This window comes from Pteropus medius, unplaced genomic scaffold (genome assembly GCF_902729225.1).
Source record: "Pteropus medius unplaced genomic scaffold, Ma_sr-lr_union100, whole genome shotgun sequence".
NCBI classification, from domain to species: domain Eukaryota; kingdom Metazoa; phylum Chordata; class Mammalia; order Chiroptera; family Pteropodidae; genus Pteropus; species Pteropus medius.
The window spans coordinates 6,326,050-6,349,217 of NW_024346771.1; the positions used below are offsets into that span (position 1 = coordinate 6,326,050).

Below are 23,168 nucleotides of genomic sequence, written 5' to 3' on the forward strand. Positions count from 1 at the left end.
ATTAAAGGTTAAAGAATATACATGTGTAATTCTAAATACAATAGTGATATGTGAGGCAATAAAAATAAAAGTTTATACAACACAATTAAAGTAACTGAAAAAGAACTCCCATAATTTTAAAATAGAAATTTAGGAAATCAAACAAGCACAAAACATTGATGACTGAATAAGAAGATGCATAATGACTTGGACCTGAGAAGCTAATCCTGCTCCTTGAAGAGGAAGTAATACAGAATTTTATGTTCAATTGTGTAATTACTAGCTTTCCTAAATTTGAAAAAAAAAAAAAGCATTGAAAATAGAGAATGATCCCTCTCTCTCTTTTTTTTCTTTCTCTCTCAATACAAATATGATGCTAAAAATGACCAATTACCAGTTCTTTACGCATTTACTGAGAGCCTTGGTTCACTCATATTTTCCCACCATGCTCTCACAGGTTGGTGAGGAGGGGGTCCTCAGTAGCCTACCTCATACTATGCTGAAGTAACCAAGACATTCTAAAGCAACATTCACACACTTTTATGTTGCCACTTCCTTTAGCTATTGCTAATCTGTCTTCCTTCCAGCAAAGTTTTGTTCTGGGGCCAGTATGAACTTAAGGCATCTCTATTAGGCTTACAACCATCACTGTTATTAAAATTAGAGGATAAAGAACTCTCTGTGTTTTCCAAAATCTCTGTGACCTCTATCCACATTCACCCAAATCTTATCAGGTTTCAATCTCCCAGAGGGAACCAAAGAGCAGGTCCACACTGCTATCTATCTCTACTCTTGTCTTCATCAAACTTCTCCAAACATCCTCTACCCAAACTAGAAAGATGTTTTGTTCTCCTTAATGTGATGGAAAATTGCAATTTGGTAATATACAGTATCTTTTGTACTACTTGACTTCTTTAAAAAACTCCCTACCTGAAGTCTTTCAAACACTGCTTTTGCTATTTGAAAGAGTTTATTTCTTCCCTTTTTTAAAAAATATTGCCCTGTGACAAATATTTTTATAAATCGCGACTGAATAAAGTGGAGTGTTAAAAGTATTTTTTATAAATTGAGGAAGCTGGCCAACATAAAAATGAGAAGAATCAAATTATTATTATTATATATTTAAAATCATAAAAATGAGTACAAATTTACATTCACAAAAATATGCACACAGATGTTTATAGCAGCCTTATTTATAGCTGCCAAATTTGGAAGCAACGAAGATGTCCTTCGGTAGGTGAATGAATAAGTAAACTGTGGTACATCCACACAATGAAAAATTATATAGCACTAAAAAGAAATGAGCTATCAAGCCATGAAAAGACATGGCTTAAAAAACTTAAATTCATATTAGTAAGTGACAGAATCTAATACAAAATGGTAATATACTATATGATTACAACTGTGTGGCATTCTGTAAAAGACAAAACTATGGATACTGTAAAAAGATCAATGGTTGCCAGGGATGGGGTCAGCAGGGAGGGATGAATTACCAGAACACAGAGGATTTTTAGTGCAATGAAACTATTCTATATGATATAATAATGGTGGATACATAGCATTATACTTTTATTCAAATCCATAGAATGTACAACACCAAGAGTGAAATATGATGTGAACTATGGACTTCGTGTGATTATAACATGTCAATGTAGCTTCACCAATTGTAACAAATGTGCCACTCCAGTGAGGAATATCAATAATGAGGAAAGCTATGCATGTGTGAGGACAGAGGGTCTATAGGGAACCTTTGTGTCATCCTCTCAATTTTGCTATGAACCTAAAACTGCTCTAAAAGATAGTTTTAAATCATACATAAAATTAACAAATATTTAATTATAATTTTACATTACACATTTGATTTATGCAATTTACAAAACAGAAATTGATCTTTTTAATATCAATGAATCAAATTGAAAATATTTGAATACTAGAATAAATCAATGAGGAAGATCTTGTGAGTTATCAAAGAAATATTTTACAAATATTTGTGAATTAATGATTTTTGTTGTTTTACTTTTGCAGAGTATATCTCAAAATTTTGAGTTTTTCTTAAATAGAATTAAAGATAAAACTTCTTTAGTTTATCTCTGAGACAAATAATCTTAAGTTGATATAAATATCTGAAAAAAGAAGAAAACAAAATCTTAAACTTTTTACTACTTAAAATATGGCACATGTATTTTAAAGTAAATGGAATACACGTGTGGGTCAAAGAATCTATTAACTTATGATCTATTAATATAATTCAACTAAGCAGTAGATTAAACATAAAATACCCCGTGTTCTTTCACATGGATTTTTGAAAAGCCAATAGATAAAACTGAGGATTAATTTCTCATTTCAAACAAACAAATAAATAAGCAAATAAGTGTAAAGTGGCAATAGATACCTCTTTAATGTGATGTAGAATCAAAATCAGCATTATATGTTCTTAGAAAATATATTAAAAGTACTATCTTTTTTTAAAAAGTTGTATATCATATTTATTTAATACTGTTTAAAAAGTTTTGCTAAGTTTTAGAAAGTTTTGACCAGATTAATGAAATAAGAAAAAAAAAGTATAAAAGATCAATATAGAAAAGAGTGAAGTGTTTTAAATATGTCATATGATAATTCCCTTAAAAGTACAATAAAATTACCTAAAAGTGTATTATTTAATATAAAAGTACCTGGATAGAGAAAACAACAGGATGGGTAATTATTTTATATGATAAAATGTTTAATCGATTAAAATAATTAATTTACAATGAAAATTTTTTGAAGCATGAAATTCTCAGGAATTAATTCAAAGATGAATATGTGACCTAGGGAAATAAAATGTTAACCTTAGATAAATGGCTTTACAGAAAATATTTTGAAAATAGGAAAAGACACTGGATCGTTGTGTAAGAAGATGAAATATTTCACAAATATTCATTCTTCTCTAAGTAAATTTGTTAATGGAAATAAGAAATTCTCAATCAAAATTTCAGCAGGCTCTTTTAAATACAATTATTCCGAAATAAACTTTAAAACAAAATAAGCAATAATATCAAATAATTCTCTTAATAGAGTAAAACAATGGTAAATAAAAGTGGGCAGCAGTAATAATAATAATTATTATATATGACAATGTATAAATAAATATTTTTTTAATTAGCGTGGAATTTACAGGAAAAAAAATAGACATCAGGCAGTAGGCTTTGGTATATCAGTTAGCAATTCATCTATAAAGACATCTTGGTTGGGGAAACACATCCTCCTGAAACATACCCATACTTTGATATAGTTTAAGTATATGCTGAAGGTGACATTTCAAAGCAGTGAAGAAAAACTGGCTTCCTCACCAAATAGTATAGAGAGAAACATGATTTACAGAAACTGTTGCTTTTTTTTTAGTTTATATGTATAATAGCAAGAATATTCATAAGAGATCTGGTTTGTTTAAAATAATATTTTCATTGCAAAAGTCATTTGTAATAATTTTCAATGAAAAGAAAAGTGGTAAAGAAAAATAATATCTCATATCCTTTCCAGAGACAAACACCATTAATGGTTTCAGAGTACTTCCTCCAAGTCACATTGTAAACACAACTCTTACTGTCTACATCTTACTTTATACCCATTATAACTGTTGCATATTTTAGGAAACATTACTTTCATATCCCATTTTATCACAAATGCTTAGTACCTCTATTGACAACTAAGTAAGATTCCGTTGTATTGATTCTTGATTATTTTATTTAAAAGAACTGAGCTATTTTTATATATTTTTTTTATTTATCATCTTTATAAAATATAATCTGGGAAAAACTGTGCATATAGGCTTTTTGGGGGGGGGGGTATAGTGCAGGCTTCTACTCTAGTCTCTCTGTAGCCGAAAGTAGGTATACTTTATTGTTTTTTTGGCTTTAATTTGGCCATATTCTCTCAGAGGTTTGCATCAAAGATAAATATAAAGATGTTGATGTTTTTTATTTACCTCTCCTCTAAATTACTGTTTTATTTAGTATTAAAAAGGTTCAGAAAGGAAGTGAATAACGTTGTAAACTCTTAAAAGACAATCGATTATAGTTATTTTTATGTGGGCTAATCAGTATCCTTTTAAATGTGCAATCGAATGGCATCTATAATTAGTTGAGCCACTTGGCTCATGTATATAATTGAATCTACTGAAATTTACTTGCTTACATTCTGTTCGTTTCTTCAGAGCGAATAAGGTTTTTGTTTGTTTGTTTTTTGTTTTTTCCCCACCCCCCCGCCACTCCTCTTAAAGCTTAGTTTTGGAGGAATTCCAGTACCAGGAAAACCTGGGACATTTTTAAAGAAAAACTTTCACGGATGTATGGAAAACCTTTACTACAATGGAATAAACATAATTGACCTGGCTAAAAGACGAAAGCATCAGATTTATATTGTGGTAAGTCGACATCTTTACAGCTTGACGGTTTCTTACTTTACCCATCCCACCCCTGGTACCTCTTCATAATATGTTTATACTATACTTTTGGAGGTCCTATCAGCCTCTCAGATGAATTGGAAAGTGAGAAGAAGCACAGGGTCTGGGTCAGTGTGAATTGCATTAAAGGTACCTAGAGAAGCCCATATTCCGGGCTGTGAATTGTGAGGCAGCTGTGGGTAAGGTTCGCAGTCTGCACTGTGCTGACAAGACTCTATTACCTCTGGGAAATGTAACAAGAGAATCACAGATTATATTAAATTCTATAGCATGGGAATTTTGAATTTGTATTCTTGTTGTTGACATTTAAAATAGGGCATTTTGATTAAGAGGTTAAATGTTTGACGTTTTTGAGATTTCCTGTGCAGCATTTATCATGCTGGCAAATTAAATATTTTTTAATTAATTAATATTTGTCTCCCCCAATAGACCATGTGTTTCATAAAGGATAGGACTGTGTTTTAATTTTTCACTAGTGCATTTACATTACCTAGCAGACTGCCTTGCACATAATTGATGCTCAATAATGCTGTTGATATATCTAACTATAATTGTCTATTTTTCCTTCTAGTTCTATCAGTTTTTGCTTTCTATATTTTACAGCTCTATTGTTTGATATATAATCAGTGAAGTTTGTTATGTCTTCCCCATGGATTGGCTATTTTATCAACATATAATGTTCTCTGTCTATGATAACTTTCCTCTGAAATTTACTTCAGCTGAAATTAAGATAACCATTTTTGCTTTCTTTTGATTAATGCTTGCATGATATATCTTTTTTTCATTCTTTTTCCTTTAACCTTTCTATATCATTATATTTGAAGGGAGTTTCTTATAGACAATAAATAGTATAGTTATTTTAAAAAATTCAGTATGTCAATTTCTGTCTTTTAATTTATTGTATTCATCATTTACATTTAAATTTAAAGTTATCAATGTGTTAGGGCTCAAATGCATGTGTGGTGTTTATTTTTCTGTTTTCTGTTTTTCATTATTCTTTTTTTCTCCACATTCTTGTATTTTTTTTAATGATTTGTAAATTTCTATGATGATATATCTAGTGTTTGAATGTGCACAGCTTTAGTCAGTGGTTTATTTAGGTATTATGTTACATACACACGACATCACAGTTTAGTGGTATTTTGCCAATTTTAGTGAAGTATAGAAACTGTACCTCTTTTATGTTCCTTTACATTTTTCTGTTTATTATATAATTATCTTAATTATTATTCCTCTCCATGTATTTATAATTATATTAGTGTTTTTCTTGCAAATATCAAATGTAATTTAGTAAACACAAGAGAAGGAAAGTATATTGTATCTACTCATACTTTCATTTATTGTTCTTTTCTCTTCTTTCCTTCCTAATTTTCTTACATACCTTCTTGCATTATTTCCTTTATGTTTAAAGAACTTCTTATAGTCGTTCTTTTTAGGTGTGTATCGGTGACAAATTCTCTTATTTTTCCTTCATCTTATAATGTCTTGATAACTCTTTATTCTTGAAAGATATGTCCCCTGAACATAAGATTCTGGATTGGCAGTTTTCCTTCAGCACTTGAAAAATGTTGGGCCATGTTTTCCGGCCTCAGTGGTTTCTAGTGACAAATCCACTGCTACTTAAAAATATTTCCCATATAGATAAAATGTTATTTCTCTCACTGCTTTTAAGATCTTATCTTTGTCTTTAGTATTCAGACATTTAACTATATGGTTTGCATTTCCTTTTGTTTATCCTGTTTGGCTTTCAATTAGTTTCTTGAATGTGTGTGCTTATTTCTTTCACCAAAATTGAGGATTCAGCCATGTAATTGAGCATTTTTTAGACCTTCACTCTTTCTCATTTTCTTTCTGAATTCCACAGATATGAATACTAGATATTTTATTATAATTCTATAGATCCCTGATCCACTTTTTTTTCTGCTTTGTCTATTTTGCCTGTTTTTTTTTTTTTTTTTTTTAAATTGGGTACTTTCTATTTTAGTTTCAAGTACATTAATTTTTTTTTCTTTTTTCCTTCATTCTGTTACTATATCCAGTCATTCTTTTTTAAGTCTGATATTGTATTTTTCAGTTCAAAAAAAATTATTTGGTTCTTCTTTACATCTTCTATTTCTTTGCTTTAACTTTGTTTTTTATTGAGACTTTCTGTTTTCTTGTCTCAGATGTATAATTATTCCTTGAAGGTGTTTTGTTATAATGGATACTTAAAAATATCTGTCCGTTTATTCTAATATCTGTTTCATCTCAGTGTTGGCATTCATTGATTGCCCCTTTTTATTCAACTTGAGATCTTCCTGTTCCTTAGTATAAGAGGACTTTTTTTTTTGTTTATTGTAACCTGGACATTTTAGATATCATGTTATAATGAATCTTATTTAAACCTTGTGTTTTATCTGTCTTGTTCTGACATTATTCCAATAGGGAAAAAGGAATATTTGCCTCAATATTGCTAGGTGGGGGTAGAATCCAGGTTTCTCATTCAGCTTCCATTGGTACCCAAAGGTAGAGAGCTTCTCATTACTATTAGAACTAGGTATTAGGCTTCCCACTAGTTCTTCATAATTCCTCCCTTGCTGGGATAGGGAAGAAGGCCTCATTCCTGTTCCCCATGTGACCTCCACTGACATCAGAATGTTTGTGTGGTGGTACCCTCATTATCTATGGACTGCAATAAAAGTTCTGACTCTCCACTAAGTCATCTCTGACGCCGTACCTTCAGAATATGCGTGGGGTTCTTCATTAATATTGAGTAGGGGTAGAAATTGAGGCTCTACTAGACATGTGGTTACCATTGATACTATAGGGAGTGGCTTCTTAATTTCTGACAAGAATTAAAGTCGAGAATCCCTACTTAGTCTTCTCTGCCACCATCCCGACTAAGGGAGTCTAGGCATCTAGTTATAGCGTTGCTGGATAGCAGTGGGACCATAGTTTTTTCTACTAATGCTTTGCTGACATAGAGCAGTTATTGTCTAAAGGTGTTCTGACTTACTAAGCTGCCCCTTTCCTGGTCTTCCGGATAGAGACTGCAAGATTCTAATGGGGAATTTCTTCTTTGTCTGCATCATTTGATCTCTGAGTTTCTGGCTTCTTCAGCAACAAATCCAGGATATATAAGGCAAAAAGAAAATCTAGGGAACTCACCACTGTTATTCCATAGATCTCAAAATCCTTATATATACTCACTTTCTTCTCTCCATCATTCAGAATCTTCTTAGATTTGTTTTATACATAATGTCCAGGGTTTTTTAGTTGTACTTAGTGGTAGAAATAAGGAAACCCACACTACATCATCTCCCCAGAAGCAGAAGTCCCTTAAACTGACATTCTCTTACGACCCTGACAAGAGTAGCTCCTGCCCTCCTTCACCCTCTCCACCTCCCATCAATGACAAACAAAACCTGATTCTCTTTGCAATCTGGTCATTGGATTAACTGGACAATCTATAGAATTTAAATGACTTTGATGTTCATATTCCCCTGAAATGTGTAAGCTATAATGGCTATTTTATATTTTATAAATATTTTAACACCTTTTTAAAGTGGCTTTTGGATTCCAAGTTGTTAGGCAGGCTTGCTTGAGGGAAATCAGACTTGGGTTAAAGGTTTTCATAATTTTAAAAGTTGTATGCTGTCTGATTCTTAGTTCTGAAGAGTGACAGTGGTGCTAAGAAGGGGTTAGTCCACGGACTCTGGTTCTAGGACATCTAGTGACATTACTTACCAATTCCTTGGCTCATGACAATTAACCTATCCATGCGTGCTTAGTTAGCTCATTTCCTGATTAAACTAAGGGCTAGCTTGCTGCTGACATTTTTCTTGAGTCTAAGTCAGGAAATTTGAGCCATGTAAAGTATACCCATGCCCATCTATTCTCCAATGTTATTTTCAAGAAATATTTTATAATATACCAGTTTAATTGAGTTTAATCTGCTGACATGATGGGATCATACACTATTAGGAATTTAGCTTAGATTAATGTTATGACCATCAACACATCTGAAAATCAGAGCAGCATGACCTGCTATTGTGCTAAGAGATGACATAGCAAGTTGAAAAAGAAGGAGCTTAGTAAACATCACTCACTTCCATTGTTCATAAACAGAAAGTGTAGAAGCCTAAGCATTAGCTATAAATAAGATTCTTATGGTAACATTCACAAAGGAAGTCTCCATACATATTATGTGTTAGAAAATATCTTTAATAATGAGATATATTAGATAAGTCACTGAGTACACAGAGCAGAAAAGGAGAAATAAAGGAGAACAAGAAGAAAAAAACATGAATTTCTAAATATTGGCAGCCTTCATTATCTCCTTTTCTGAGAGAATCATTGAGTAAAACTGTAATAAATGTTACGTTGATTTTAAACTAGTACAGCACTTAGCAAGTTTCCTAAAACTTTGCTAGCATACTTTATCCCTCGGAGTGTAATTGGTGGTAATGTAGATATGAAGCATGAAAAATTCATTTAGCACTAATGTATTTGGAAAAAAATCTCAAGAAAACTGTTCTACTTTGCAGGTAAAAAAAATTTTAGTTTTAACCTTTACAATTTAAAGAGAAAAAAACATTATTTTTCTTTCAACTTGCTTTCGTCACCTTAAGTGAGAATTCATATCACTATACACACATACACATGCATACACACACACACCCCTAGTCTGTTTTTTGTTTTTTTTTTTTGCCTTTAGAATTCCATGTGGAAAAAAATGGTTTGCACTCTTAATTACAAGTACGAAGTCTTTTATTCCTCTAGTCAGGCTTAATGTTTCCCCAAAGACACATCGGCTACAAAATCAGCTTTGCACCAAGTCATTAAGTCACTGCTGTGCTAAGTAAGGGCTTTTGAAAGGGATGGTGCTTTGGTCCTTTTCTAGTGTTCACAGATTCTCTCACAGTTATTGAGTCTTGGGAATTTAAAGTCTAGCAGGAGACCCAAGGAATCAACAAATCAGGCAGTGAGTATATGATAATGTCCATAAATTACAAGATATGATTTGAAGCTCACGGGAACACTTGCCTTGGCTTCATCTAGCACAAACCTCTCCAGCAGGCTTCATTCAATAAGCATCCCCATTGCCATTTGTCATTCCTTTCTTGTGGGACCTGCCCATTCCCTGAAGATTTAGCAGCTATTCCATGGGGGATAATTTGATTTAATCTTTATAGCTTGATGTGACTGCAAGATGATCCTCCACATACCATAATGCAGTAAAACTAAGAGCTTAAAATAGACATAAAAAATACCTCACTATTCTTTCTCAAATCTTTCATCCTATGCTAATATACCGCTATACAATAAACACTCAGAAAGTGAACGGCCCATTGAAATGTGTGTAAAGTGACTGTAATGTAGATTATTATATAAATAACATAAGAACATTATATTGTCCTGCTAGTTTCCTGAAAATGATTAATTTCATATCTTCCACTACATGAAAAATTATGTTTTCTTTGAGCTCTCCTTTCTGAGTGTTATATCCCCTCTCTCAGAGGCAAGGGGGTAATATGATTGTTTGCAATTGACTGGGGTTTCACTCACTTACTTCATTGTAGTTCTTAAAACATGTTGTTGTTTTTTTTAATTTGAAAGAAGAGCAGAGTAGAAAAGCTCATGTTAATTTACTTTGTCTTTAATAGAAGAGGAAAAAAAAGAAAATGGTTAATATAAGGACTGTGGTTACAGAATTGACTTTGGAACTAATTGACCGTGTCAATTCACTTATGTGTCTTTGTTTCTAAATAATTGAAATCAAAGAATTGGATGGGCAATGGCCAATGCTAAGCATCTATAATGATACCCCCATCCTCATGGCTGAAATTACTAAACAATTGCAAAATGTGTTTCCACTTAACCTAGGGGAAACCTCACAATCTTCTCAAATCAGTGTTCCTGGAAGCACAGAAAGTTTCCTAGTCCCCAGCTCACAATCACTCAGCTTTGGAGACTTGAGCAAGTTATCAAACCTCAGAACACTCATATGTGAAATGGGACAATTTTATTGTAAAGATTAAATAACTGAAGTGATATTAAATCACATCAAATATGTAAAATGGGGACAATTATAATACCAATCTCAAAGTGTTATTGTGAAGATTAAATATGTATGTTGCACAATGCAAAATCCATAGTAAGCACTCACTAAGTTGGAGCTATTTTTAAGTAAAATATATACTCATCCATTCCACTGAAGTTGGTATGTAAAATCAATATTTATTTGTTGTCTTAGGTAGATAATTAATGAATTACATATAGTGTTTGCATTCTATGATCCCAACAAATAATAAAAGTAGAGTTGAGATAGCTCATGTTCTACTTCTGAGTCTGAAAATTAGTTTACATCCAAATTTTATAAACCATGAAGTGGGTTTTGGTAAATATATTACAAACACCTATCTTACTCATTTGAAGAAATCTGATGACCAGTTCTAGTTCAGATTTGGTTAAATGATGGACTCTTTTAAAATAAAACAGTTAGAAAAACTGTCTCCCAGTAGATTTGGGTGTAACAAGCTTGCTAAATAACAATAGAGAGGTTTGTGAAATTTATTATCTTTTGTCTCCATCTCTGCTGCCATGCAACTCATTGGAGCATGGTTGTTTATTCCTTGCAGCTCTGAAGCCAGGAAAATGCACTCAGAGATAAGTATAAGTCTGCGAATGAGATCGCGCACATACACACGCTCACACACACACCTAGTCCAGCAACCTTTGTTTTACCTTCCTGTGACCCAGAAGTTCATGTAAATTGCTCAGAGAAAACTCCCTAGTGTCTAGTGAAGCCTATAATCTCTTTAACTTGTCCCCAGCATCATGTTTCATCTCTGTGAGTATGCTCTGTGATAAATTACTTTTCGTTGATGGAAGAAGTCATTTAAAAAATCAACTGGCATATCATATCTTCTCTCTGAACACTCCTGCTGTCTTCCACTGTCATTTGACCAGTCTGACATTCACATCACCTGCTTCTATGTTGTATGCTCCTCATACCCTGGACAAATTATTTTCCAATTATTAGCTTCCAGAAAAATGGCTCACTTTCTATCTTTGAAAAAATTGAAATGGGGTTCAAGGTCATATGACTAATGAAGTGACTTAAAATTAAAAAAAAAAAAAATAACAATGGAATGGTCATCCTCTCTAAAAATTATTCTACCTTAAAACAGTGTTTGACTTTCTTTTTCAAGGTGACTGGTTTCATTAGCTCATCGATGAAATCATTTCTCGAAGTTATTAAAGAAAACTTTAGAATGTTTAATATATATATATATTTCTATATATTCTCGATGAACATTTGAGATATACAGAATAGAATACCCAACCAGCCAGAGAGAAAAGCACTGTTCTCATCTGTATGTAGTTTATTTTTATATTTTTGAAATATACATTAAATCATATAAATATATTTTATATTATATAAAAATATAGCATAAACCATATTTCATTGACAATGTTCTATCTTGTTTTGTATGGTTAATATTTTCCTTAAAATATTTTCTGTCTTTAAATGTTTTATTAAATTATTTAATCTTTATAAGCATCAAAATATGATTTAAACATTAAATAAATTCACTATAGTTTATGATTTTATCAAGTTAAAATACAAGTTGTTTGATTTTTTACTGCTAAAAATAATAGTGAGATTACAAATATAAAGGAAATATGGATTTTTGACTCAATTCATATTGTTTAAAGTCTGTACCAACAGTATGCAGGGAACATGACTGCTTTGCCAATTTCACCTCATGCTCTCCAGCCATTTGAATATTCAAATGTTTTCAAAAGAGTAGGGCTAAATGAAAATTGAAATCAATTCAGACTCTTCTATGCAAAACTTTTAGTTAATTAGCTGAGCATATTCTTTTTATGTTTCCCCTCCCCCCCAATAATAATAGCAATGTTAACCCCTTTATTTCAAGACATCTTTTTTCATAAAGCTGTCTTACAGACAATGCCACAAATCATGATGCTAATGCCAGAGGGCAGTTAATGGAGGAATGACAGATGGACCTGTGCTTGTATTAGTTTTTCTGTCCCTGAAACATCTGTGAGAGACAGACAGGGCAGACATTATTAACCATACTTTATACTAAAAGATACTTTATGCTCAGGACTAAGAAAAGTCAATGGTATATAGTCAACGACTGTGTCTTCTTCCTCTTTTTCTGAAAAGCATTATACCATCAGCTTTTATTCATTTTTATTATACATCTATTTCTCCTAAGGTCCTGAATGACTTTCCTGTCAAAGTGAAGAAAAAAATACAAAGCTAGGCAGATCCATGAATAACATCATTTACCTGGGAATTGAAGACCAATGAAGTGTTTCAGAAATGGCCTCTATGTAATTTGCTAATTGTCAAATAAGTTTCTCTTGGGTGTCTCTTGCAACGGGGCAGAATCTTTGTCATTGGCAAGATTTAAAAAATAAAAAATAAAAAAAAAAAAGCGTCAGCAGAAGGTGTAGTGTCTGGGAAGAGTCTAATCCCCTTAACATCTAGATGACTATGATCTTGGCAGGAGTTCCCCACTGGTCTCTTGACTCTCAGTGTGTGCAGTCTCTGGCATCAGGATGCCAGACTCTTCCTTCTGGGTTTAAGAAGATGGATGAGAGTCCTGCATAGGGATTAAGTGCCTCCTCAAAAACTCAGCCCTCTGACCAGTAGCTCTTATATTTTTACAAGGTGAAGGAAAACTTTTGTCCTTCACAATAAGATCTTCCAATATATATAGTAAGTTTATTTTCCACAGTTTCTCACCAGTGCTTCTTCTTACCTGGTCAGGCAGAGACTATTCACCCTTCCTGGAATTTATTATATGCATATCCTTCTCTTAGCCTTTTCATTTTATGCTTTTTCCACACCAGCTAAGCTGTTTTCTTCTTTGTCTCTTTTCTAATATACCCCTAAACTTGTCATCCTTGTCCACACTCGTAAGTAGAGTTAATGCCCAGAACTAGAGTAAAACTCAAAATATATAACTAATTCTCAGAGTTGGAGCCAGGACCTGGAGGCCTCAACCTGTGCCAACCACAAAACCTTGAGTTGCTGCCTTGTGGGGAGGCTCAGGGATAACTGGAAGGCAGACAAGCCTAAGTTTCAGGGAGATATGTGATTGGGTAGTTTCAAAAAATGGAATGATGTTTAGAGTGTACTACTGTGAACTTTCCACGTTTCTACCCTTACTATGTCAACTCCAGTAGATTGTCTGTGCTTTCTTGGATCAACGTACTAAGAAGAATCATGGGGCCAGGTCTAGTCTGAATAGAAGAGAGAGCTATGATCCATAGGCAAAATCTGCCATGGGTTTGAGAAAGCACTGGTGTCCTATGTACTATGTCTGCTGGCCCTGGCCAATGCATTTCAGGGCCTATCTTCTCTTCGGAATTTCTCTCAAACTTTCAGGTTCACTATGCTTTCCTTGCTTTGAAATTCACATTTACACAATGTGATGTAACATAGCATTGATAAATCATCATTATTGTCATCAAAATACAGTTCTTCAGTATCTGTTATGTTTATAGCTAATGATCCTTACCTCTGATGGGTGGGAAACTGAAGTTCTCTATGCTCTGGCATCCACACACACGGCATGGAGTCACCATTTCAGAACTGCTCTTACCTTGGCCATCTATCTCCTCACACATTCTTTCTGCTCTCCTGGCCACCATTTTGATGGGTACCCCTTTTCTTCTCATCTAATTTGCCTTTATGTACTTTTTATTTGCTTAACCACCTTGATTTCTTTTGATGAATCTGATTTTCCATTTGGTGTTCCAGCTTTATGCTTTCTTACTCTGACTGTACCCCCTGCCCTCCAGCCTGCAAGGCTAACAGTGCTTTCGACTGCCACAAGCCAGTCACTGCTCACTATTGGCAAGACTTAAAGATAGTTTACAGGACTTAAGGAGGAGAAATCACAGGGCTGGTAGTCAATAAAGGCTTCATAAAAATGTAGAAACTTGGCATCAGTGTTGAAGAAAGACATCTCTTAGATAACTTCAAGGTGATAGAAAAACAGTCCAAGCAAGGGAATGGTCCATACAAAAACTCAAAGTGAGAACATAAGTATTTCTGAGAAAAAAATATGTTTTATTCTAGTCTAGTTCTTTGAAAGTATCTTTCCTATCACCCTAAATATTTGGTAAGTTTCATAAAAAATAAACAGTCTGTGTCACTCAGTGCTAAATATGTGACAGTCAGGATATGTATAGGTGAAGGGACTATGTGTTGAGGAAACCGATGTTATTAAATCCCGGTACTACCACATGATAGCCATAGAATCTGAACAGTTATTTAACCTCTTCATACTTCAGTGTCTTCATCTACAAGGTAGAAATAACAATATCTGCTTTACATATTACTGTCACTCCTGGGACATTATAGGCACTGAATCACTAATAGCTAATAATAGTGTCACAATTATTTTTATTGCTCCACTTTACTTGCCATTTCTTATTGTATATTTGCCACAGAGGCTATAATCCTATGACTATGACTATAAGCCTGCAAATGGCCTTCTACAAGTACAACATGGAAGATTTTAGATCAGCAATTATTTATGTTAAGAAGCACACATCTCTATAAGAATACAATGAAAACTATGAACACATTTTATTTTGAATAACATATTTGGGGCAAGATGCCCTTGAAGGCTATCCATGGACACCAGTCAAGAACTCCAGATTAAATTTTAAATTAAGAGAAAGTAGATGAAATCAAATATTTTCTCTTTATAAAGTGCTAATAATCTTATATGAGTGTTCTTCATTGAATCAGGAGGACCCTGAAGAAGTAAAAAACTGTCACTGGATCTGTTCCATGAGCTAGTCTGGCTTCTTAGAAATGTTTCATCTTTTGTCACAAAATTTAGACAACTCTATCTGCTAAGGTCCAGTTTATTTGAAAAGGGAACAGTTCCTATATATTTATACATATATATACATATATACACATATATGTATAACACACATATACACATATATACACATATATGTATATATTCTGGTCAGCCCTCTCACCAGAATAACTAAATAACATATATGTGTATATGTGTGTTATACATATATGTGTATATGTATATATACGCACATATATATATAACACATACATATATATGTGTATATACACATATGTATAACACATATATATATGTATACACATATATATACACATATAACACACACACACACACATATATATACACACACATATATGTGTGTGTGTGTGTGTGTGTGTGTGTGTGTGTGTTATACATATATAAAATGTTAGCTAGTAGATGGTTAACTATTAAAATCTGTAGAAGAGAACTTTGAAGTGTCCAGAAATAGCAAATGCAGAACATCAGGTACTTTCGCTCAGTTGAGAGAGCATGGACAGTGAAGGAACTAGGGATTAGGAGAGATCCCTTGCCCACTTTCCAGGATGAGATTCATACCTCTTCAAAAAGGCTTCTGGTTACCAGGGGGAACATACAACTTGCAGATAGCAGTAATGCTTGCCAGAGAGTGTAGGTCTCAGCTGCCTATGGAAGCTCACCAGTGGAGAGAGTGTGGGCTACATGTACAGCTGAAGCTCAACTGTGCAGAGCCACTGGGCTAACCACTAGCCCAAAATAATGGAGGACAGGAACCCAGTGAGAGGCGTCTTCAAATACTACACCCTGCAACCCCAACAGTGGTGTCTCTCTAGTGCTCTCTACTATCAAAGACTAACTTTTGACCAGCTGACAGAAGAGAAATGTTTATAGGATCCAATTCCAATATCAATAACAGGGCAAAGAAGGGTGGCTTTGGAGCTGAGACTCAGAAATGGATAACTGGTACAACCTCTACTCTCTTTTTTTCTTTTTAAAATTTAGGTTAAAAATTAGAGGCCTTGGACATCTGCAAGAAGGGATTGGGAAGACAAAGGGAGGCACATATCATAATGTCATATCATAATCATAATGTCGTCTGAGCATAGACTTAGACAATAATAGCATGTCTCACAAATGTATGAAATATAAAATCTCAACTATAGATCTGGACTCTTGTGAGTCATAACATATCAATTATTTAACTTTGTCATTACATATTTGCTTAATAAAAATAATTACAAATACTTCCTTTTATTGGTCCACATAATACATTACATTAGAAAAATTTTCTCATACTCAAAAGGTTAGGGCCTCTGTAGTTAGACTTGTACTGGGAGTGCCGGAACAATTTACCGCTCTACATAAACTGTGAAAATATGTGTATGAATATGGTACAAGTCTCATAAAATTTCTCAAATTTCACCTAAAGTTTTTCTTATGCAGCTTACTCTTCTTTAAAGTCATTTTATTTTCCCACAATTTATTTCTATATCATCTCTAATACCTTAGTTCAGCTCATCAGTCCATTTCTATCATCCTTCAGGGTTACCCATTCTCCCCCATGGTGGCCAGTTATCACTTCGATTTCCTCTCTGATACTGTGACGAGGTCCAAAATTTGCCTTGCCCCCGCTGAGAAAGTAAGCTCTTTCAAGGACATTCATACCTGTCCTTATTGCGTCAATACAATCCAAACTAAATAAACATCTTAACTTTAAAAAAAATAATAATAATTTTAAAATGAAAATCAAAGGATTGACTATGACTTTAAGAAAGTAACTCAGAGATCAGAATAAAATTAAGTGGAGATATTTAACCTCCATTAGTCACATTTGATGTATCTGGTAGAAGTCGCATGTCTGAACAGATTTGGGGGTGATGGCATGCCCTAAAACCCACCATTCATTTCAGTTATACGTGCCACATGGTGAAAGCTTGTAAGTACAATGCATTTATGAAGAACGGTGCAAGGACCACAGCTGAGGGTCAGACCCTGAGGATGGAACACTAAATGCCAGCTTTCCAAGATAAATGGAAGCTCAGGCAGCTCCAGGAAACATCCTTAGTTTTCTAGGCAGGATTTGGTGAATGTTCTTTATACCATGTGCATGGAAAAATATAATATTCAATACTGAAGAAATATCAAAGACCTATTCCACATGCTTCTAGTAAACTAGAAAGCATGGGAATTTACCAGACTTTTAATTCAATGTGATGGCCACCAAAAACTAGCAAGCTAATCTAAGCATCTTTTCTTCATTTTTTTAGCCTATTAAATTAAGTGTTTATAACCAGAGTTTGGCGATCAATAGTGTCATGTCAAATCTCAGTGGCTTGTGACACCGATAACCCTGCAACCCTCACACTGCAGGAAGCAGTGGTCACAAGTTTTATGAGTCATGAGATTAGTGCTGACACTATTCTTGGAAAGTACAGGAATGTCAGCCCTCTCACCAGAATAACTAAATAACAAAAATATGAACCAATAAGTACCTTGAAAATAATATTTCTCATTTTCGTTAAAAAGTAATATTTACAGATTATAGAAAATATAGAAAGCACAGAAAAATAGAGAGAAAAAATATTACCTGCATTCTCAACAAGGGTAACCACAATACTATAAAAGAGCATTCATATCTATCCTCATTTTTTAAAGGCATATTTCTTTTTTTCTTTTTATCCATAATCTCTGTAATAAAAATAATAATTTATTAAGCATTTACTATGTGTCAGTTACTCTGTCAACTGATTTTCATATTTATCTGTTTTAATCATTGAAATAATCCTATGAAGTGAATGACTCTTTGTGGTTTTATTTTGCAGTTATGAAAAATATGTCAATGTTAAAGTAACTTGTCCAAGATACATAACTAGTAAATGATAGAACCTGGTCTCTGTCCTTGGTCTTTCTGATGCTAAGTCCATGCTTCACTGCTGTGATATGCTCTATGTACATTTCCTATCCTGCTCTAATCACTGAGTTTCTAAATTTTAACTAGAATAAAGTTATCTTATGAAAATGGTGATCAGCAAATGTCATATAAGTGAATACATTTTTCATAAGAGAGAAAGGCGTAATTCAAATTCCCAGGGTAGAAGCTAGTGCACTACAGACAGTAAGTACTTAGTAAATATTTTTTTAAGCTTCTGCTGTGATGATTATACCAAGATAAACTTGTAGGATCTGATGAACAGTGAAGAAGAATGTGTTCCCTTTAACATCTTCTGGTACATCTTCTGAAGGGAGATCAATCCTCTCCCTACCGAGTGATCTTCACATAAAATTAAGAGATCCTTAGCACCATCTGACTCTTAGCTGCCTCGAGATAGATAATTAGAAGACAATCTTTGTGATGCCTCCCTTTACTAATGATTTCTACACCCCTGATTCAGCAAAATCGGCCTAATGAGAAAGAGAATTATGGGTCAAGAGATGTGGCTTCTCCATCCAATTGAGTCAGTAGGTGGTAGATTAAACTTCACAATTAACTTATTCTTTCTGGTGCCATCTGTGACTGAGAAACCCCTCTAGATTGTTTATAAATTATCTTTCAACTCAAAGATTTCTTTAAAAAGAATTAATTAAATCCCTCTACCATTGTGTTAGTTTTCAAGGACTGCCACAACAAAATACCATGCATTGAGTGTCCTGTCTTAAACAACGGGGAATTATTCTCTCACGTACTGGAGGTCGGAAGTCCAAGATCAAAATGCTGGCAGGTTTGGTTTCTCCAAAGTCTTTTCTTTGGCTTGCAGATGACCACCTTCTGGCTATGTCCTCAGATGGTCTTTCCTTTATGTGTTCATATAGTTAATGTCTTTATGTGTGTGCAAATTTCCTCTTGTTACCTGGACACCAGTCAGATTGGTTTAGGGCCCACTCTAATGGCCTCGTTTTATCTTAATCACATTTTTAATGCCCCTATATCCAAATACAGTCCCATTCTTAGATACTAAGGGAGTTACTGTTTCAACATATTAATTCTGGGGAAATATAATTCAGCACATAACACTCGCTTATGGTTTTATTATCTGGAGGACACTTAAAGTGTTTGTATCAGCTATCTATCATGGAGGTGTGAAAATAATTTTCCTTCAACCTTTTAAAGATTTTTTTTTCCTGCATGGACTAATAACTAGGTTAACATGAGATATATTCATGGGAGAAAAAGTCCAAAATTTATTACAGATGCATATGCAGGGGTGTCATAGAATATGAGACCCCAGAACACGAACACATTGGGCAGTGGACGCTTATATGCCATTTTGGACTAAAGAGAGAGAGGAGGAAGTAGGGATTTCAAAGGAAAAGCAGATAATTTACAGGTAGATGAGAAAGAGCAAACATATGCTAAACAAATTCTTTCTGGGCCACCCAGAAACAATGAGACACAGAGGGGAGTCTAACAAACAGACTGCTAGATTTCTCCAGGTCTGCCACACTTAATTCATGTGATAAAGTGAATAAGCTAAGATTCCCTTCCTGAAGCAGGTTTTTCTATCTGAATTCCTTTAGGCAGGCAAAAGGGGAAGGGCAAAGATTTGTTTCTTGAGTCTTGTTTCTTAATAATAAGCTTAAATTAATATCTCAAAAGGCGTATTTTGGGTTGCAAACTCTGTTCCTCCCGTCTTGCTTCTGAAACTTTGAATAAGAAGTTTTGCAATCCAGCAGTTAAATTGGTAGATTGCTCCAAATTTCATTAACCCAATTGCTCAGTCCTGAATATGAATCTATAAACCACTGTGTCTCATTTCAGAAGAGAATGATGCAAACGGTTTCCCAAATTAGGCGTAAGTAGTAGAAGTAAGCAATCAGATAGTTAATAATAGGCATTCTTATGGAACAAAACAAAAGATTAAAAAAAAAGGTGAATGATTAGAGCAAAATCTGATAGATTTTTCTGATTCACAGTTTAAATGTCTCTGGTAATGTCATTGAGTGTTTAGACAAACATTTTTTGTTGTTGTTTACATTGAAAAAGACCTGAAGCTTGTCTAAACATGAGCTATTGTTATCATTTCTCTGAAGTTCACAGGGCTCAGGGAAAAATAACAGTTTTAGTTCTATGATTCCCCATTGAAGAATGGGAGAAAATTGAAAATGTTGATTTGGAAACTTGAAACTAATTATTTGCAAAAACTAGAAGTAATCAGGATACAATCTAATTTACAGTTAAATAACAAAAACTTAAAGACGTTAATAGGACTAGAATTTAATTTTTATAAATGTGTATTATAGTTTATACTGAACATTTTTTTTCTCTAAAATCACCCTCATTTTTTTAAAACCACAGATAGCCAAATTAATTTATTTGCAAATAGGTGTAGTTTTAATAAATTTACTCTGTTTATTTGTATAAATACAAGAGTAGCAATTGATCAATTTGCTATTTTTAGCTAATTTAATCTGTTTTGCTAGAATTTTTTATAAGGGATCTCCAGATTCAATTTTACAAAACCTCTTGAGGCTAAAAGGCCAAAGCAGTACCTTTAGAATCAATCCGTCTCTTCTCAAGTTCCCTAAAATATTCTGAGCTTCCTTCACTTGCCAGAAAGTAACCTCCTTTACTCGCCTGGTAAGGCTGCTGGGAATCCTGTTATTAAGCAAGGTACCAGGTTGTTTTTCCAAGGGTTTTCTTGGCTTTCATAAGTAAATCAAGTTCCTTCAGGCTGTCTGAGTCTATGATTGTCTCTCTCAAACATGACATTCCCCTGTGTCCAAATACAGTTCCATTCTTAGATGCTAAAGGGGTTAGTATCTAATATAACCAATTTACAACTATGTCTTATTACAAAGAAAACAGATTCTTATTGAACTTATACACATGACCAGATTGCTATGAAAATAATACTCACTGAATTTTTATATTATGGAGGAATTAAGTGGGGAGATAAAAATAAATGTTTCAATTCTGCTTTCAAAGGTATAATTTACCTAATTTCTCTAAGTCATATGTAGTTTAAGAGAAATACATTTCTTTATCTGGGAAATAAAATATTAAAAAATAATAAATAATATTTTAAACAAAAATCATAAAAATTATAATCATCTTCATCAGTTTATTTAGTTTCATGTAATTAATTCTTTTTTTATCTTTCTCTTTTGTTAGCTGCTTTATGAATCCAGTTTTTCTTTAGTGTTTTACAAATCTTCATTCAGCTTAAAGATATGATCTGAAAGTATATCAGAAACCTGTGTTTTAGAATAAGTCAGAGTCTTCTCAATGGATCTTTCTAAAGATGAAACTATTTGCAAAGGCACTAGAGCAAAACAAGAACTATCTATAAATAACACAAAGCTTAAAATGACATGGTTAAAGATATGATTACAATGCAATTGACCAATAAATTTGCTTTTCTCTATAACATACATTTTATGATAGCTAGAATTACAATTGAAAACATTATATATGAACATATCAGAAGTTTTGCAACATATATTAATATTTACTCATATAAAACACCCTAGAAGTTTTTTCATTACTTATTTTACAATGCTTCCCATGCAATTTAATGTTGCAAATATGCTTAATTAATTTAATATTTCTCTTTTATAAGAAGAGAGAACAAATCTTGTGAGGTATTCCAGGTCAAGAAAAGACTCTTTAAAATTTGAATATTGAGAAGTTTGTCAAACATATCAAAAAATTTAGACATTTGACTAAAAAGATCACAGATCATTATGAAAAAAATACTTATTATCCACGTAACCAAAGTGACAATAAAATTTTTCAGACAAATAAAACTTATGTAATTGTTAACAGAGCTTTAATTCTTACCATTGAGAAGATTCAGTTTTCCTAAATATTCAAGGACTGATAAAGACAACCTAAAACACAGAAAATTATTTTGATACAACGCAGATTCTTTGCTTTGTAGGCAGGACACTTTTCATAATTTTATCAGGAACAGATCAATCAGTACAGGGCAACCTTTTCCTTTTAACAGAAAAGGAGAGAAACAAACTCTAATTTTGCATCACCTTACTTTTGATATTTAAATTCACTTTATTAAATTTATTCCTATCTTATTCATCTTGACCACCCATAAAATTTTCTTTCTCAAGATTCCATTTCAGAAACTTTCTACAACTTTTCTTGTAATTCTTTCAAAAATGCATTTTCATACCTTATACATTCTTTTACCAAAAACTTGTTAATTTCCTTTCATATTAATTAGAATTCTTAACCCTTAGAAACCTTAATTTCTAATGAAAATTGAAAAGTAAGCAATTATCTTTCTTTAGAGTGGCAAATTTATGAGTACATTGTCTAACCTCTAGAAAAATAGATTCTTTAACTGGCAAATATATTTCATATTTTTTAGAAACATTTGCTTTCTCAATAAAGCATAAGACGTGTTAATTCGGTCCCCTCAATATAAAACCCTCCTTTTCTCCAAACAAAACCAAAACAAAGGGACAGATGGCCCCATGAAATATTTAGGAACCTTTATCCTTCTACCCTTTTGCTTAACCTTTCTTACTCTGTTGCTTCCACCCTGATGGCACCATAGACTCTGGTGTCATATCTATATGCAAAGCAATAAAAGAGGAAAAAGGGAAGGCAAAAGGAGTGTCACTGCCAGCTGAGATGACTTTCTTCAAGGGGCCTTCCAGGAAGTCCCACCTAATGTTGCCAAAACTCTCAGGCCGGAGTTAGTCATCTGGTCATACATATGTTCAGGAGAAGTGGGAAAATGTGGCCACCCAGTTGAGAATATCATTGCCTCAAATAAACTTGAGTTCCTTTACCAAGAAAGGCAACGGGATTTGACTTGGAGTAGGTAAATAGGGCTCTCTGCCAAATCTCTTTCAATATAAACTTCAGTGTATGTGAGTTCTCATGTAAGAAGTGATAGAGTTTCTATTTCAGTGTCAAAGTGAGA

The 23,168-nt window shown here is 33.3% G+C and overlaps 1 protein-coding gene across 2 annotated transcripts in view; it reads left to right on the top strand.

Annotated features, from left to right (window-relative positions):
- The window catches only part of CNTNAP5 (contactin associated protein family member 5), a 728,931-nt gene that overhangs the window by 370,122 nt on the left and 335,641 nt on the right, over positions 1 to 23,168 (top strand). For both annotated transcript variants that reach the window (XM_039876503.1, XM_039876504.1), the window contains exon 7: positions 4,238 to 4,381. In XM_039876503.1, coding sequence (XP_039732437.1) covers positions 4,238 to 4,381 — 144 coding nt within the window. The remainder of the gene's footprint in view (positions 1 to 4,237; positions 4,382 to 23,168) is intronic.